At 53.7% G+C, this 17,117-nt stretch overlaps 1 protein-coding gene across 1 annotated transcript; it reads right to left on the bottom strand.

The window, feature by feature from the left end:
• Positions 1–5,215: 5,215 nt before the first annotated feature.
• On the bottom strand, positions 5,216–16,905 carry INSYN1 (inhibitory synaptic factor 1). The gene is made up of 3 exons (XM_074917284.1): positions 16,794–16,905; positions 15,719–16,490; positions 5,216–5,932 (listed from the first exon to the last, which is right to left on the bottom strand). The coding sequence occupies exons 2-3, from the start codon at positions 15,899–15,901 to the stop codon at positions 5,240–5,242; spliced, it is 876 nt and encodes a 291-aa protein (XP_074773385.1). The 5' UTR covers positions 15,902–16,490; positions 16,794–16,905; the 3' UTR covers positions 5,216–5,239.
• Positions 16,906–17,117: the final 212 nt, after the last annotated feature.

Genomic DNA, 17,117 nt, shown 5'->3' with positions numbered 1-17,117 from the left:
TTATAAGGCGAGATAACGTCATAAATAAATAGATGTTTCTCTTTGACATGGCCAGGGCCGTATCCAGGTACGGGAGGGTTGAGCTCCAGGAGCGGTGGCCACTGGAGAGGTGGGTTTTGCTGGGCTGGAGATGATGGTGGAGCTGGCAGCTCAGCTCAGGCAGAGACTCTCAGTTTGGCCTCCCACCACTCTGGCAGCATTAAATAGACTGGGCAGCCTCACCTGGGACATCCATCCACACCCCGCCTGTGGACTCAGGAGCACATTTAAGCTCAGCCTAGGGTTATTGGTCCCAGCTTGAGCTGTGCTGCAGGGATGTTGCTCTCCAGCTGTGTCTATTGACCACAAACTTACTCCCACCTTGCCTTGGACCCGCCTCATCCTCACCACCTTGCCTGATGCTCTGAGCTCCCTGTTGACACTGGTTTCCTCCTCATCTCCCCTTGCTCTCTTGCTGAGGGCAGGGTGAAGGCTCCTGCCTGCTGCTGGGTATCTGTCCCAGCTCCCAATCCCTCTCTTTCCTTCTCCTGGCAGAGCAGGAAGTTTTCTGCAGGTGTCCAGCCAACACTGCTCCACCCTTGGGTTATCAGCCCTGGAGAATGTTGGAGCCCACGACTCCATCCATAAGCATGGGGGAGCTGCCTTGGCCATGGAGTGACTGGCAGCCATCCTGTGGTACGGAGGCCTCCAGCAAGCTGTGAAATTACAGGCTGGCAAGTGCCAGGTGCAAATGAGGATTAATTAGCGTGCCATGGCCATGAGCACCCGTTTCAGGCCCATGTCTGGCTGGGCTTGGCTTGTACATCTCCATCCTGTGGCTGCCGGGAGGGCTTGGCTGGCAGAGCCCAGAGAGAAGCGTGAGCAGGGATGCTGCTCTGCTTGGGATTTTAGTTCCAATTGCATCGGGGTGAATCTGTAACCCAAGTCACCGAGCGCCCTGATCCATGGCTTGGGAGTGTCCCTGAACCTGCCTTTCTCCTCTGATGGGGATGCCCTGGGCTGGGGGTGAGGAGGCAAAGGGATGCAGGATGCTGCAGGATGCAGTGGTAACGCCCCAGGGAGAGACAGAGGGGTTTGTGCTGGGGATGGACACAGTTTCGATGTGCTGTGAGCAGTGTGGGTACTCTTTGGTGTATTTTAGTGCCTCCTCCCCATATAGCCTTTTCTTGTGAGGAGATAACCACCCCCAGTGAGTTATCCAGCTCTGAAGCTGGAGATAAGCAGAGGTGGGGAGGATGTGACCCCTGGCTCGCTGCACCTTAGAGCAAAATTAATCTGGGAAGATGCAGCCGAGCTGCACCAGCCCACAGGGACTGTATTTTTTTAGGGGATGCTCCTTTTCTCGCCGTGGAGTGCAGCATCTTGGCCAGATGGCTGAAGATGAAGAGGAAAGAGCCTTCATGGTCCCCTCACAGGGCTCAAGATGGATTCAACTCCTGAAAGCTGGAAAGTGAGAATGAAGGAACACTCCTCTTGCAGCTCTACAGAAGCAGCATCGTATGAAGTGCTGGTACATCACTTGCAGTAATTCAGCTGTGGAACAGTGAGGAACAAATAAGACAAGATGCTGTACATTAGCAGAGGCAGGAAGCATAGCCTTTCCCTTCAAAAACAAAGCATTTGTCTTCCAGCCACAGCGAGCAACCAGCCCTGAGCAATGTGGGAGGGGGGTAGCTAAAATCCAGGGATGCTTTTACCAGCTGTTGAGATACAAGGGAGCTGTCTGTGGCCTGGTCTGAGCCAGGCCTATGTGAAATAAAGCCCATCTCTGTGGAGGGAGAGGCTGCTGCTGTTCCCTGAGAGTGGATTGTAATAGATTTCAACAAAAAAGCCACAGCTAATGTATGGGGACAGCTTCAGTTTTGGCTTCCCAGGGGTGGTTGGGATGAGCACAGGGACCCATGGGTGCAGTTTGGGACCCCACCCCCTGCAGAATTGACCTTCCCAAAGCCCCACCCTGAGCCAGAGCTCGCTCTTAGACTGGAAAATATCCTGTTACCCACTTTGATGGCTGCCTTTCCTGTCAGTGAGCTCAGAGGTTAAGTCTCCCGGCAGTTGGGGCTATTTTCAGCCCTTGCTGAAGCGAGACTTAGCAAGACGTCTTCTGGGGAGAAACTTTTCAGCTGGATTTCATGAGCTGGAGGGATTGGGTGAACTCAGAGGAGTTTCTTCAAAACACAAACCACAGCAGAGCCTCTCTGTAATTCAGGTCAACTCAAATAGGAGCCATGGGGAGGGTCAGAGCTGGCGGATTCAAACGCAAAGTCTAAATTCTGCTTTAAACCCCATCAAAGCCTGGCTTTGGCTGGAGCAGCCACCGAGCATCCTTCTCGGCCAAAAATCAGCAGGATGCATGGCAGAGGTATCTGCCATTCTGGGTGACTGGCCGGTCCATGTTCTCGTTTTATTTGCTGATTTTTTTTTATTGCTTCTTAGAAGAAACATGAGCCCTTTGCCCCTTCCTTTGCCATCTCTGGCAACTCTCTGGTTGCTGTTTCGGGTGTTCCCAAACAGGTTTTGGGGCCCAGGGAGGCATTGGGGATGTAGGACAGGGACATTGCCAGGATGCTGTGGGCAAAAGGCTTGTTAATTTATTAATATATGATGCCAAGAGAAAGACAAGGTGTTTTCCAAGTCCAGCCCTGGTTGCATCCCCCATTGCCCTCCCCACAGCCACAGGCTAACACCGATGAACTGGATCTTGTCCCTGCAAGAGCAAAGTCCATTAAAAGTCCATCATTAATAACTAGGTTGGTGGTGCAATTAATAACAGCATTAATAACTTACTGATGTAACAAAGCCATTTTTACTAGTTTGAATGCTTTATCCATATTTGTCTTAATAATCATTCCCATCCTCTTGAATTTTACCCTAAAAAAACCCCAAACCAGCAGGTTTTCCCGGTAAATAATAATAGCAAATCCCCTCTCAGTGTGCAGAGGAGCAGCAAGGACATTGTCCGTGGTTTTCCATATATCAGCAGTGGCTTTTATTACCCCTCACCCTGAGCAAAGGGGAGCAGAGGAATTGCCCCTGTCTCTGTTTACCCCTGTTTTATCGAGGTTTTCTGTCCATGGGCCCGAAAGGTTAATATAGCGCTTACTGCTGCCGTCACTTGGATTTATCGGAGAGCATGAAATAAACCTTGCAAGGCTGTAAATTCATTCTTAATAGAAACGTGGGGGGAAGAAGCCATTACCCTTGTCCATACAGCCCTGGCTGCAGCAATTGGCTTTAAATCCCCGGCCCCAAGGTGAGTGGCTTTGCCCTGAGCTGTGCAGGAGCCAGGGCTTTGTGTCCCCATGCCATGCCTCAGTTCCACCTCTGGCTGCTTTTGCAGCTCCTTCTGGGGCTGCAGGTGATGTGGGTGCTCCCAAATCCGGATCAGCCAAAAAGCATCTCCTCGTGCAGATCTGGCTGCTCTGAATTTTTGCCTCGTGCTCTTCCTAGCATTCTTCAGGAGGAGTTATTAAAGAACAAAGCTACATCTATTAATTATGCTTTTACAATGGGGCCAGGTTGCAAAAAACTCATAAAAATAAATAAGTAACCAGCTGTTGACATGCGGAGTAATGGTGGGAGTGGAGAGGAGTTGTCCCATCTCACATATCCCTGTGCCTGTGCTGGGTGAGCCTGGCTGTCCCCTCTCTGGGATGTGGGATGAGGACATCCCATCTTTTGTTTTATGAAAAAGCAGGGGCTGATGCTCCCCTCACTGTCCCAGTCCTGGGGGTAGGGGAAGGTTTGGAGGAAGATGGTGCATCGGCATCATCTTCACCCCTTAGTCCCCTCTGCAGGACTCTTCCCTCTCCCAGCTTTGTCCGGGTCTGGGATGTCCTGGTGGGGATCCAGATGGATGCTGCCTGGATTAGAGGCACTGAACCTTCCCAGGCTCTGCACATGGTGGAAATGTACACTGATTCCCCCAAGTGATGCCTTGCCCCTTGGGGCCTAAACACTACCAAAAAAAAAAAAAAAAGAGTAATTCAATATAATTGGGGTGAAGGGGTTTTCTGCTATGAATTGGGTTGAATTCGGAGTGTTTTGATCACTGCCACTTTCTCTTTGATGAGTGTTTTGCACAAGCATCCCTTGCTCGCGGTAGCAATGCTGGGTGGCAGCGAGAGTCCACGCTCTGGCGTGACGCTCAGGGTGACACTGGGAAAAATCTTGAAACAGAACATATCTGACCTGGATTAAAAATAAGGAGTCAAGGGAGTGGTTTTTTGCTGTCAGGCTTGGGAAAAACACTGCTGTGCCAGGGATGCTTGAGATCTGGCAGTGCAAATGTATCTCTGTGGGAGGAAGAGCCGATGGGGAGGACACTGGGTGTTTGTCTCCAGGACCAGGTGCTGCACCAACCCCTTTGGACGCTGAGGGCTTTGGCAAAACCTGGAAGCCAAGAAAAAATGCCAAGCATGGATTTGGAGGTCCAGATTCCTTCATTTTTTTAGAGCAAATACAGCTTTCCCCCCCCCCCCCCCAAATCAGGGCTGCGGCTTTTGAAATGCAAAACCAGAAGCAGGTACCTAAAGGAAAGCTGGAGACATTTCCTGCATCATTTTAAGACAGTTGCAAGACTTTAAGGTCACTAATATTTCCCCTGGAACTAGTATAAAGGATAGAAATTGGGGGTGGGGGGATGTTTCCCCACCCTGACTCTCAGCACTGGTGTGGTTTTGCTCTCTGTAAGCCCCTCTCCATCCCTCCATGGGCCACGTGCTGGCCGGGGCACTGACACCCCCGGTAACATTCCCCGCTCTGCTCAGACATCGGATGTGACAAAGCAGATCACACCGGCTCTTCTTAAGCCAAACAGGGATAAAATGTCCCAGGGAGGGCAAATGGTTCAGCCACCCTCTCCTCCCGTGTCCCCATGTCCCCATCCATCCCCCAGCCACAACCTCAGATGCACTGACTCTACCCTCCCCATAGGCTTCCCTCTCTTGGAACATATATACATATAATATATATATGTTATTGTTATTATTTCTCCAAGACGGACGGTTTATTGATCTGAAGCTTCTGTCCATAAAAAGAAACAGTTTTAAATTCCCTGAGCCTCAAAAATGACGGGTAGGTATTTGGGACATTTGTCTTCTTTGTCACCTTTTCATTGATTTTATTATTAGTATTGATTTATTTAAATATATATTTATATATATATATTTTTTTCTGTCCCTCCGCAGGAATCCCCCCATCCACCCACCCTCCCCAAATCCGTACGGCAGAGCCGGAGTCAGTTTTTATTTTTAATTTTCTGCTTGGCCGGGATATAAGGCAGCACCGTCTGGGTGCTTTTATCGGCTACAGTCTGTGTGCTGCTGTTCCTGGTCAGCCGCCGCGCCGGGGCTCCACCACCACCTCCAGCACCGCTGGAAGGGTGCTTCGAGGGTGGCCCTGCCAGCACCTTACGGCCAGGCTCCTCGGGACCGTCATCCCCCGGAGATGCTGTGCTGTCACCGTCCCGGTCATCGTCGCAGCACAGAGCGTGGTAAAGCACCTTGTCGCTGAATCGGACCCGTTCCCGTGTGCCAGCCGGCCGGTGATGCGAGATCTTCTGGCTGACCGTCGTGCCGAAGGCTTCCTCGCTGGATGAATCTGGGGTCCCCCCGCCCCGGGGACCATTGGTGATGGGGATCCCTCCATTCATCAGCCGGTAATCAGGCTGGCGAGCTGGTGGGGGCTGTGGCTGTGGCCGGGGGAGCTCAGGACAGTCACCTGGGTCGGAGGGGGTAGAAGCATCCAGAAAGGAGCAGAATTCCCAGCTGTCAGAGAGGATGTCAGAGGCGGCAAAATCGAGGGCTCCCAGCTCGAAGGTGCCTCCCCCCTTCTCACTGCTGGAGGTACTGCTGGCTGTTGCCGTCGTCCAGTCATCCGGCTCCAGCTCGAACTCAAAGTCGGACGTCAGTCGGTCGATCTGGCTCACCACCTGCGGACAGATGGACAAACGGATGGGCAGAGAGGAGTGGCTGGATGGGACCCTCCTGTTTTTGCTCTGTAATTACACCACATCCCTAAATCTCTGCCACTTCCCCTGGCACCACTGGTGTGATGAGTGGGGAGGTCTTAGCCCAAGTGGAGCTGCTCCAGGAGCCCCTCATCAGGGACCAAAGCCCACCTGACAGCAGAGCACCTTGGTGCAGCAGGATGGGCCTTTCCCACGGTGGTCCTGGGGTGTGTCTTCTCCCCCAGGACCAGGAGTGACACCACAAATTCCCGTGCTCGTGGTGCTTCAATCCCTCACACTTGACCATGGGGAGCTACTAGTGACCACCACCTCCTCCCCCTGAAAAAGACAGCTCCACCGGTGGGGAAACTGAGGCAGGGGGTGGAAAATGTACCAGGGTCGTGGGACAAAATAAATGGGAAGGGGGCAGGGGCTGCGGGGACAGCACCGTCACCCTCCATCCTGGCTGGGATGCTGATGGGCTCAGTCCCCTGTCCTCCATCTCTTACAAGGTATCGGGTATATCAAGACCCGTGGTGGCTTGGGGACGGGGTCATGGCCCCACCACACCACAGGGGATGGACCCCACGTGAGGCATGAATAAAACAAGCCCTTAAAAAATTAAAAATAATAGATGTAATGTCCCAGCTGAGGTTCAAGCCATGGGCAGGACTGGGAGGGGAAGGAAGGGAGAAAGGAGGTCCTCGGTTCCCATGGACCGTGGTCTCCATCTAATGACCTTCAGTTGTAAAAGGATCATCACCCACCTTCACATCTTTAATCCCATCCAGCTCAAGGGCTGCCCAGCACTAAGCACAGCACTAATCCTGCCCAGGGCTCCCCAATCCCTTCCGATCACCTGCTGCCCTGGCATCCGGATGGAGCCACTGCTGTGTCTCCGGGAGCATCGTGGTGTCTCTTGGCTGGTGTTTCTGCATGTATATATATGTGCAGGGGTGTGTGTGGCTTTATTTTGTGTGGGAGGCAGAGCACGACGTGAAAATTCAACTCGGCAGCAGTTGGAAGTGCGTATTTTTGGCAGGGTTGCTGGCTCGCCTCCCCCCACCTCTCTGGGGGAGCTGGCAGAGGGCCTGGCCGGTCCAAGCGCTGCCAAGCAGGAGGTGGGCAGCGGCAGACAAGGTGGGGAGGGGATAGGGGGAACCCCTCAATACCCCTCATATCTGTTTGTACCCAGCATGGGCATCCATGGGCATTGGTGCTGCCCGGCACCCCAAAGCTGTGTTTCCCCCCCTGCTTCCCAGCGCCCCCATCCCACACATGGAGCATTTGGAAGTTAAAAACACCCTTTGCTTGGCTTTTTCCAGGTGGTTTTTCCAGGCATAAGTGTTTTTTTTTTTCTTTGATTATTTTTCATTATTGCCTTTCTCTCCCCATCTTTTTCCTTCCATTCCCCTTCTAAATGTCCTTTCCTGGTGAAAATCAGCCACAAATTTCCCAAAAGAAGGGAGGGAAGACAAATCAATGTGCAATATTTTGCCAGACAACTTTCCTTTCCTTCTCCTCATGCTGCTGAAAAGTTTTGCCATATCTCCACCAGTCCCATGGTTCATCAGTGGGTGTTGGACCTCCTCAACCACCAAGAATAATTAATCATGTCACGTATCTCTGTCATTTTTGTGCTGCTGTTATCCCATAATTGCATTTTTTTGAGCATTTTTGCTGGGGGAAACTGAGTCCTTGGGTTCAGACACCCCATCCCATCCTTCTGTTGGGTGGCCCAGGGTGGGCACCCCAAAGTTACTGTCACAGTGCCAGGTTGCCCTTGGTCTCTGCATCCCTTCGCTGGGTGATGGCACACAGAGGTTTGGGTCAACATCCTAACTCACTAGAAATGCAACATAAACCATGGCTCAGCCGGGTAGGCTTCTCACAGAGCCCTCATGGTGGATGAGGATGCATGGGCAGAGTTAAGGGTAATTTAATATGCCTGTGCATCTGAAACCAGGAACCCAGAGGGAATGATTATGTTGCCAGCAGCCGAAGTGGCTCCATTACATTCTGCTGACCTAATTTTAATAAAATTCCCATATTCGAGCTCCAAATTTCACTTGTTCAACCGTCCTGCCCATGCAGCTCTCCTGCTCTGCCAAGCTCCTGAGGAGATGGCACCAAGGATGGAGGACCCCAATCCCCCAGCTGCTTGTTGGGAGGATCCAACTGTAGGCACGCAGCAGCCCCTCTTTTAAATCAGCTGCAGGTCCCTGTGGTACATCTCCTAGCTCTGACTGTGGCTAGGACCATTTCTTGGGCCACCAAACACTGTATGAAAACCTGAGGACAACCCGGATGAGCGTGTCTGGAGGACAAAATAGTGTCACCTCCACGGGGTCACAATCCCAAGGGGCACAGGAGTCCGATATGGTTTGGGTGAGGCTGATGGGGCTGGATGTGTGCATTCGCTGCCTGCTGTAAACACGGAGCAGAGTAACTGGGGAGACCCGGGAATGGGGAGACCCTTTCTGAAATGGGACCGGCTGGTGTCACCAGGAAGGTAGAGGTTGAAGGGATGGGCATTGCTGCCCAGGAGACTGTTGGACAAGTGGGCAATAAAAGATGCCAAACCCCACCTTTTCGGGGAAAAAGGGGTGGGTTGAAAATGAGAAGAGTGCTCCCACCATCAGACCTAAGCACATGGGGATGGGCATTAATACACCTTCATGGTCCCGATCCGTCCCTGGGTGCCACCCCTCCCTGCCCATGGCCCAGGAGCCCAGGTAAGCTCAGCCCTGGGCTGAAAGTCCTCTCCTGAGCCGTGCTGCATGAGGACATGGCCCCAGCCACATGTGCTGGCCCCATGGGTGGTTCCTCTCTTAGATGCACATCTTGAAGCCAATCCCTGGTCCTGCTTGCAGGATAGACCTTGGACCTACATTATGTCCTTATCTCCTGGAGGGACTTTGTGTCCCCAAAGCAGGGTAATGGTGGGAATAGTGAGCTGAGTGCTTCTCATCCCAGGCAGCAGAAGGCAACAGGCTTTACCTAAGCTCCTCACCCATGATCTCCGACTTATTTTTCCTTCCTCCTTGCCCACGCAAGACCTCCAGGGAGGGTGTGCAGGGACCATCTGCCCTTCAAGCTTTGGCTTTGAAGGGTGCTGAGGACAAGCTGGGAGCATCCACAAGTCTTGAAATTAGAAAAGGCGATTGCTTCTGTTCCAATGCGCCATCAGATTTCTCTTCCCCCCCCCCCCCCCCCCTTTTTTTTTCTCTTTTATTTGGGGGAGAAAGGGTGAAACTAAAGAAAAGAGGGGAGAAAAAAACCCCCAAGTGACCTCTTCTTTCTTGGTGACGAGAAAGAATTAGGAAAAAGGGCAGGAAAAGAGCTGTCTTTGGGAAACACCTGGCTATTATTATTTTTTAATAAGGCAGCAAATGATTCTGCTGAAACCCTCAGCTAAAACGAGATCACCTCTATTTTCACAAAGGCTCAGTGATTACAACACTGAGTTCAGGGTGAGCATCTCCCTGGGCTTTGAGTTGGGTCCCTGTCACCCAGGGTGCCTGCTCCTCCTCATCCTCATTAAAGGGACCCGCTGTGATTCAGGCTCAGTTGATGCCAGGAGGAGGCACGTAGGCACGTCCTCATCCTGGTCCTTGTCCCCATCCCGGGCCTCGTTGCGGCACACAGGGATTAGTGTCACATCAGCAGTGGCTCACTCGGGGATATTTTTAGGAGCGCTTTCTATTTTAAACGGGTGGTGGTGGTGGTGCGGGGAGGGGGGGGATGCTAAATACCTATGTGACACTTGGTACCTGCTGAGGATTTAAATGTAAAGTAGGATTTGGGGTTTTCTCCCCCCTTTTCTCCTTCCTGGGGCAGGTTGTCAAACCTTTTTTAGCTGAGGCCATTGCTGCTGGCAAAGGGAGCTGGAGTGAGACCAATGGAGAGGGAGGGATGGATGAACCAGGTCCCATCCCGCAGCCTGGAATTGGGTGGTTCAGGTGATGCTCTCATCCTGTGGGAATTGGGGTGGCTCTGCCTCCCCACAAGCAGGCAATGAGGGTTGGGATGTCCTTGGTGTGTGCTGGAGGTGCCATGGGTATGACGGAGAGAGGATGTGTCCCCATCCTCCCTCACTTTTAGGTTTCACTTTGTTGAAGAGGCAGCTTTTTGGTGAGAGCAGAGCATCCTGGTCAAACCAGGGGTACCTGGCAGTGGGAAAATAGGGAGCAAAAATAATTCTCCTTGACCTCATGTGTAGTATCATCAGGGAGCCTCATCCTGCTGCACCTGAGTGCCCTGAAAACAGGCACTGGGTGGCCAAGGGTGCTGAGCTCTCACCCAAAGAGACGAGCTTTGAGCAGCCAAAGGATGAACTGGAGCGAGGCAGAGGAGTGTCCCCGCAGTACCCCACGGAGATGGGCACTGAGCGAGGTGTGCTAAACTGTGATGCCGACCAGTTCATCCCCACCCCAAAAACCAGCTCTTACCATTCAGCCTAACCAGGAGTGATGGGTGCTCATCCCACAGATAGTCCCCACATCCATGGACATTGCTGGCTGACAGAATCTTTTCAGATGGAATCCTGGGTGCCCCAAATTGGGTGTTTACCTCCCCAACTAAGGCAGATGTTGAACATCTGGAGCATCGTTGTTTTTTAATGGGTTTTTTTTCTTTTTGGCTGCAAATCAAGCGTGGAGGTCCCTGGCTGTGAGTCGGGTATGGTGGCTCCAGCTTCCAAATTTTGGTCATGCTGTTTCCTACTGAGGAGCTAAACCTTCTGGAAGCTCAAGAAGATGCTGGAGAGATGGAGGGCAAGGCGGGAGGGTGAGAGGGGACTTCAAAAGCTTCATGGCTGGTATTTGGTCATGCATATTCCTGAGGCCAGGGAAGGAGCTGGGAGATGCTGGGATCAAAGTGGTGTGATCTAACAGCCCCTTCATCCTGGCGGGGCCTTTGAGGCGGATGGGCGAAGCCGATTGGCGCTCGGGGCGGGTACCACTGGGTGAAGGCGGGGTCTGGGCTGGAGAGATCAAAGCGGGGTGTCTTTGCTTCAATGGTGTGTGTGTGTCCCCTCAGCTGCCCGCTGGCGAGATGCAAGTGTTTTCTCAGCTCAGAGCAAAGCACCTCGTCCCCAGCCAGGCGGAGATGGTCAGGGATTTTTGTGTATCCTCCTCAGAAGCCCTGCTCCCTCGGCTGCTGGCTTAGTCCCTATCCCCAGGATCCCGCTGTGCACCTGCAGCAGCAAATTTTGGGGTCCAAAGCATTTTTCCACACTATGCAGCTGCTTTCCCAGGCTGGATCTGACCCACCGGGCCCTGCACTGTGCTTTGCTGCCAGCTGATGCATGGAGAGGATGGGCAACGGGACTGCGTGGGCCGTGCAAAAATTCCCCAACCCTGTTCCCAAAGCATCAAATCATGCCAGAGGCATTTGACACCATTGCCTTGAACATCAGTTCCTCCCTCCACAGGGGAAGAGAGACACCCCAAAGCCCCATGACCCCACAGCCAAACATTCCCAGATCAGGGACCTTCCCACATCTCCCAAACCATTTCCCAGCGCAGGCAAGGTGAGTAAATATTTAATAAGGAATAAATGATTAATTGGAGCTTGCAAACTGAAGCTGGGTTACGTGACCTCTCTTCCCTGAACTGATGCTTATAAATGAGCGTGCTGTGGATCTCAGGATCATTTGCTAGATCACCAGCCACTAAATAGTTCAAAATCATCACACAGATCTCTAAAACATGTTATTATTAGAATAACAAGCTGCCTTCTTGCGTTGAACTTTCCTGAGTTGTCCCAGCTAATCACCTATAGATTACATTATTAGGGTATTTATTATTATAAGGGGTTGCAGGGAGGATTTTCCTCCTGCCAAAGGCTTGGAGGGCACCCCCTAGTCTGCTTCCCTTGGTGGTGGCGCCCCACTGCTCCCATGTCACGGAGTTCAGGGGTGATAGGACCCTTTCCGTGGGATTTTGGGGGGGTTGCACATAGGGAGACTTGCACAGGTATTTGTTTGTATTTCCCATCTCTGAATATACCCCCATGGACAGTTTACGACCCTCAGTCCCAGTCCCCAAGGTTAGGAAGGAGCTCAGCCTTGCCGTGGAGATGGCTGGGACCTCCTGGGGTATCTTCTTCCCTGTGGCATCACCCTTATCCCTAGGGGAAAAGGCCAGGGCTGGCAGGAGGCGCGTGGGAGGGCAGGCAGCGTGGCAAGCACTCGGCGGAAGCGCCTTCCCTGTCTGCCTCCTGCCTGATTTCTACTTCCAGTGTGCGATTTCAATCAAAGATTTTAATAATCATTTTCCCCACACATAATACAGCCCTGTCTTGGAGTGCTGGGGAATAATTATATACACAAAAGGGAAAGAGGGAGGGAGGGAGAGTGGGAGCAGAGAAGCTGGTAAAACAGCATCCTGAATCAAATGGACATCTGGAATGACAGCCTTCAGGTGGGAACTGCTCCCAGGAGCTGGGGATGGAGCCTGAAGCAGGGTCTGGCCCCATGTTGCATCCCCAGGGACGGGCAAGAGGAGTTGAGCTGCCTTGGGGTCTCCCACTGAAGCCTCTCCCCGGAGCACCCCACATCCTGGCTGAGTCCAAGACTCAAAATCTCTGCTGAAGCAGGGAGAACCTGGGAGAAGAGCCTTATGTGAGCCAGAGCCAGCTGTGCCTGGAGCTGGTGCGTGGTTTTGGAGCAGGAATCATCCCTGGGTGAAAGCCCTTGTGCCCACACAGAAGTTTTGATGGCTTCGGGGGTTATTTTTGTCAAGGTGGGCATAACCTGGCTGCTCCTTCCAGACCTGTAAAGTCCTGATACCCAGCTCCCATTGCAAGGAGAACCTGGAAGAAGCAGGTCCAGCATCACCCAGTGCCCTCCAGCATCACCCAGTGAAGGTTTTCCAGCTCCATGAGTGTGTCTGGTGCAGCAGAATCAGGTCTCCCACTGCCCTCACTGAGCACATCCAGCCCCATGGCCCAGCCCATCAGCAAAGCCCCGAGCAAAGGAGATGGCTGCAGGGATGGACATTTCCAGAGGCCCCATGGTGGCTCCACTGGAGAATACACAAATATCACAAGCGCCAGAGCCCTGCGGGCACTGAAGTCCTTTGATGGCCCTGAGGAACCCCACCTGACACACACCCCCCCCTTCATGGTCTTAAGGTCGGGGCCATCAGTCCCTGCCTGGGGCTGCAGGGCTGCCTGTCCCCAGTCTTGTCCCCGTGTCCTGGCCCTCACCTCCAGCCGAGGAAGAACATCACTACAGGCAAGGTAGACAACCATAAGGGCTTATTTTTTTTACTTCTCTTTCACCAGTATACTAGAGCTTATGATTTGCCAGCCTGGTGTCTGCCAGATTAGGTGCGCTTGAAGGAGATTTCCACGTAACATGGTCCCATTGCTCTTGCTCTGAGCAAGCCAGAAGACAAGGGGTTGAATTTCTAAAGCCTCTAATGCCCAACATCTGCTTGGTTTGGGGAAGACCAGACCTCTTCTTTGCAGTCACTGGAGCCCAGTTTAGCCTGGTTGGACCAGTGCATTTCAGCTCTGGAGCCTGCTCTTGTACTGCTTTACACTGTTTTGTGTAAGTTCCACTAATTGCTGCAATACGGATATGTTGTAGGACTTGTTGAGAAGGGTTGAAGTTTAGGGCCCATCTCATGGTGGGGACCTCGTGGCTGGCTCTACACTGACCTGGTCACATTGTGCCATGATGTGAGTGGCTCTTCAGGGCAGCTATGGGATGCAGTCTGGGAGGCCATAGGTGCCTGAGGATGTACCAGCTCCATGGAAAAATCATCTCCAGGCCTCAGCACTTACCAGCACCTTCTACAGAAACCATCTCATGGGGCATGGACCCCCTCCCTGGCACAAGAGCAGGGTGTCGCTGGGGTGAGGGGCAGAGGATGGGTGTCCTCTGGCCACCCTCTGCTTCTCAGATCACTTGGACCTGCTGCGCCCAGCTCAGCTCTTCCACCCTCCAACATTATTCTTCCTCCTTTGAGCCTACCCAGGGAACACTGAGAACCCTTTACCTCTCCCCTGTGTCCTCAGGCCACCTTCTCCTCTTCTCTGCTCCGAGACACACTGGGGCAACCTGACTTAGGAAGCCTACCAAGGGTGCTGCAGGGATGCTCAAGGTCCTTTTGGTCCCAAGGGATGGATGGGGACACTGTGGAGCCACCCAAAGCTTGGTGGGAAGCATAACCCAGCTTCAGCTGTGAAACAGTCAGAGATTTGTTCTTATCCCTCTGCATCCTCAGCAGAAGGGATGCTTGTATGATGGTAGTGGTCCCACCAGTCCTTAAATCCATGGGCTCAATGGAAGGGGCCAATTGCCATAATCCTAATTTTAGAGGCCTCTTAAAGGTCCTGGAGGAGCATGAAGTGAGCCCCGGCTAAATGGAAAATAGCTTTCCCTCCGATTACTACTATTATGACTACTTTTAATACATCAGAGACTTGCTGAAATGGTTTTGGGCTCCCCTGTTGGCTTTGAGGGAATCAGGGGGGCTTTTTGCTTTGGGTGGCTAGGTTTGCTTTCTGCTGCAGGAAGGACTGGAAAAGCCATAAAAGAGAGGAAAATCTCTAGGGATACCACGGCCAGGTCAAGCCCGCACAGGGACCCAGTGGGGCAGCGTGGTGGGACGTGGCATCCCCCTGGCACTGGCTTTCCCAGCGGGAAAGCCTTCCTAAAATCTCCCAGACCGAGCAGAGCCATCTGAAAGGAGGACACTGCATCCCAAGGGATGCTTCAGGCTGGAAGATGCCACCTCCCTGACCATGGCCGCATCTGCACTCTGCACTGAGGATGACATTGGTCTGCCTGCATCAGTGCTCTCTCGGTGGCACCCAAATGTCGCTGAGCCATGCGGAGCTGCTCCACGGTGGCCCTGGGGCAAAACACCCACCATTTTCTGTCCTTCCTAGGGGGAGATGAGGTTTCACACGGCTCTGGATATCACCCCAAGCTTGGCTCAGGCCACGGAGAGGATGCAAATGCCCACCTGCCCTATTGAAAAGCAAGCTGCCATGCCATGCTCAAGGCTACCACACACTTTCTATCCACAACTTCACCCATCACTTGCAGAGATGTCCTAAATTACCATCCCCATCCAGGGCTCCTTCCCCTGCACCTTGGAGATGTGTGGCCCAAACACTTGAGCCACAGAAACGTTAAATTCCCCATCAATGCAACTCTGTTGTGTCTCTGCACTGGGAGGAAATTCCAACCATGCTTTATATGTGTATATATAATTTTTTTTTTTTCAGGAACAATGGACCCTGACAGCCAGGCTTCGGGACAGCTAGACACTTTGGCCCCCTGCCCGTCCCGTGGACACCCCACTCATTGCACCTGGGGCTGGTGCTCTCTGCAATGCCAGAGGGACCCACCATCCACTCTCCATCCACCTCCCTGCTTTGAAAGGGGCCTGGAAAACACCCCCCAAGCCCCCCCTCAAGGCAGAGCAGAACTAAGTGTGGCACAGTGCTGACAATCAGGCTCCCTGACCCCAAGCAAATCCCAGTGTCAAGGTCAAGAGCAATTTTGCAAACCGTGTCTATGTTTTTCTCCCCCCTCTTTCTGAAAACACTATTGCACATCAGCCGGGCTGTGCTACCCCAGTTCCCTCCTGGGGCTAGTGGGCTGTGGGTGCTGAGGCGGCTCTGCTCCCCCTAGCCTGGCCCCGAGGCAGGGGACAGGCGGGGGGACGGGCACAGCACACCCCCATTTGGGGTCAGCAGCTACTACGACCCGCATAAGGTTGCGATGGCACTGCGAGGCTCTCCTACCTCCCGGAGCTCCTTGGCCACCTCCTTGAGCTCCTGTAAGATGCCTTCCAGTTGCCCGATCACCATTTTCATCCGACTCCGGATCCTTTCCCTTTCACAATTACTCTTGCTGCTGCTACAATTGCTGCTGCTGCTGCTGGGGTGGTCACTGGGCTTCCTGTCCTGGCAGGTCCGGGAGTCCATCCTTCCCTACCGGCCTCGGTTCCCGGCCCCAACGGCTCTGTCCATCCTGCTCCCCTCTAGCCGGGTGGCCTGGCGTCCGCGCAGCCCCTCTCGGCCGGGGAGCTTTCAACATCTTAACGTTCCCCTGCCTCCAGGAAAGTCCCAGCCGCACACTCGCCTCCCTGCGAGGTCGGGGGGCTCCGGTTCGGAGCGGGGAGCAGGGTCAGGATGCACCATGCGGAGTCAGGAACGCTGCAGAGGGGGCTCAGCCGGTGGCCGTGGGGAGATGTGGGGTGGCCATGGGGTGAGCAGAAAAGGCAAGCGCTGCCTGGTTGGGCAGGGTTTCACCTGCCTGCTGCGGCAGAGCTGGAGGAGGAGGAGGAGGAAGAGGAAGAGTCCCTCGGATGTCCCAGGAAGCTAAAATCCAGCGGCTCACGCCTTTCCTGCTCCCCGATGCTGGGGAGGGAGGTGCAGGGCTGGGTGTCCCCGGGGAGTGATGCTGCTCCCAGCCTCTGGCCCTCGCTCCGGGGTCGCCAGCTCCAACACTGGATGGTGGTGGTGGGGGTCTCCCAGCTAGGCGCAGGCGTCCTGGAGAGCCCAGGGTCCCCTCCTGCAAGGACAGACAGACAGACAACGTGAGGGAGCCATCCCTACTGGAGCCAGAATGCTGGGGGGGGGGGGGGGGGCTCTGCCTACTCCCACCTTGCTTTGATCTCAACCTCGGCATGAGGACAAGCACCCGGGTACACCCACAGCAACTCCCCTTAATTGAGGGGCAGCAGAATGGAGCCTGGCATTGTCCCTGGTACCCCCCAGTTTGCCCCCCCTCCAGTTTGAGACCTGGAGACTGGGCACAGCGGAGCCTTGCTGAGCTGGATGGATAGACAGCCAGGCGTGCAGCTCAGGAACTTACCGTTGCGATCCAGACCCCCCTTGGCTCCAGTCCAAGCTCTTCCTTGTCCTTTATTTTTTTTTTTCCTTCTCCTTTTCTTACTTCCTCCCTCTCCTCCTCCTCCTCCTCCTCCTCCTCCTCCCTCGGATCTTTTGCGTGGCACAAGAGGAGTCCGGGTGCCACCTTCCTTCGGTCGCTGTTGGAAGGGATGAGACGTTATCAGAGGTGACAACCCGCTGGGGAGGGGGGCACACACGTCCCGGGGGACCCCTCCGCTTTGAGGGTGGTGGAGGGCGTCAGGCAGCCTCCTCCCCCCGCGGGGGCCATCCCACCGCCATCCTCCTG

This window comes from Athene noctua, chromosome 13 (genome assembly GCF_965140245.1).
Source record: "Athene noctua chromosome 13, bAthNoc1.hap1.1, whole genome shotgun sequence".
Lineage (NCBI taxonomy): Eukaryota > Metazoa > Chordata > Aves > Strigiformes > Strigidae > Athene > Athene noctua.
The sequence above is the reverse complement of the archived record's forward strand: the minus strand, read 5'-3'. Positions and strand labels throughout refer to the sequence as shown.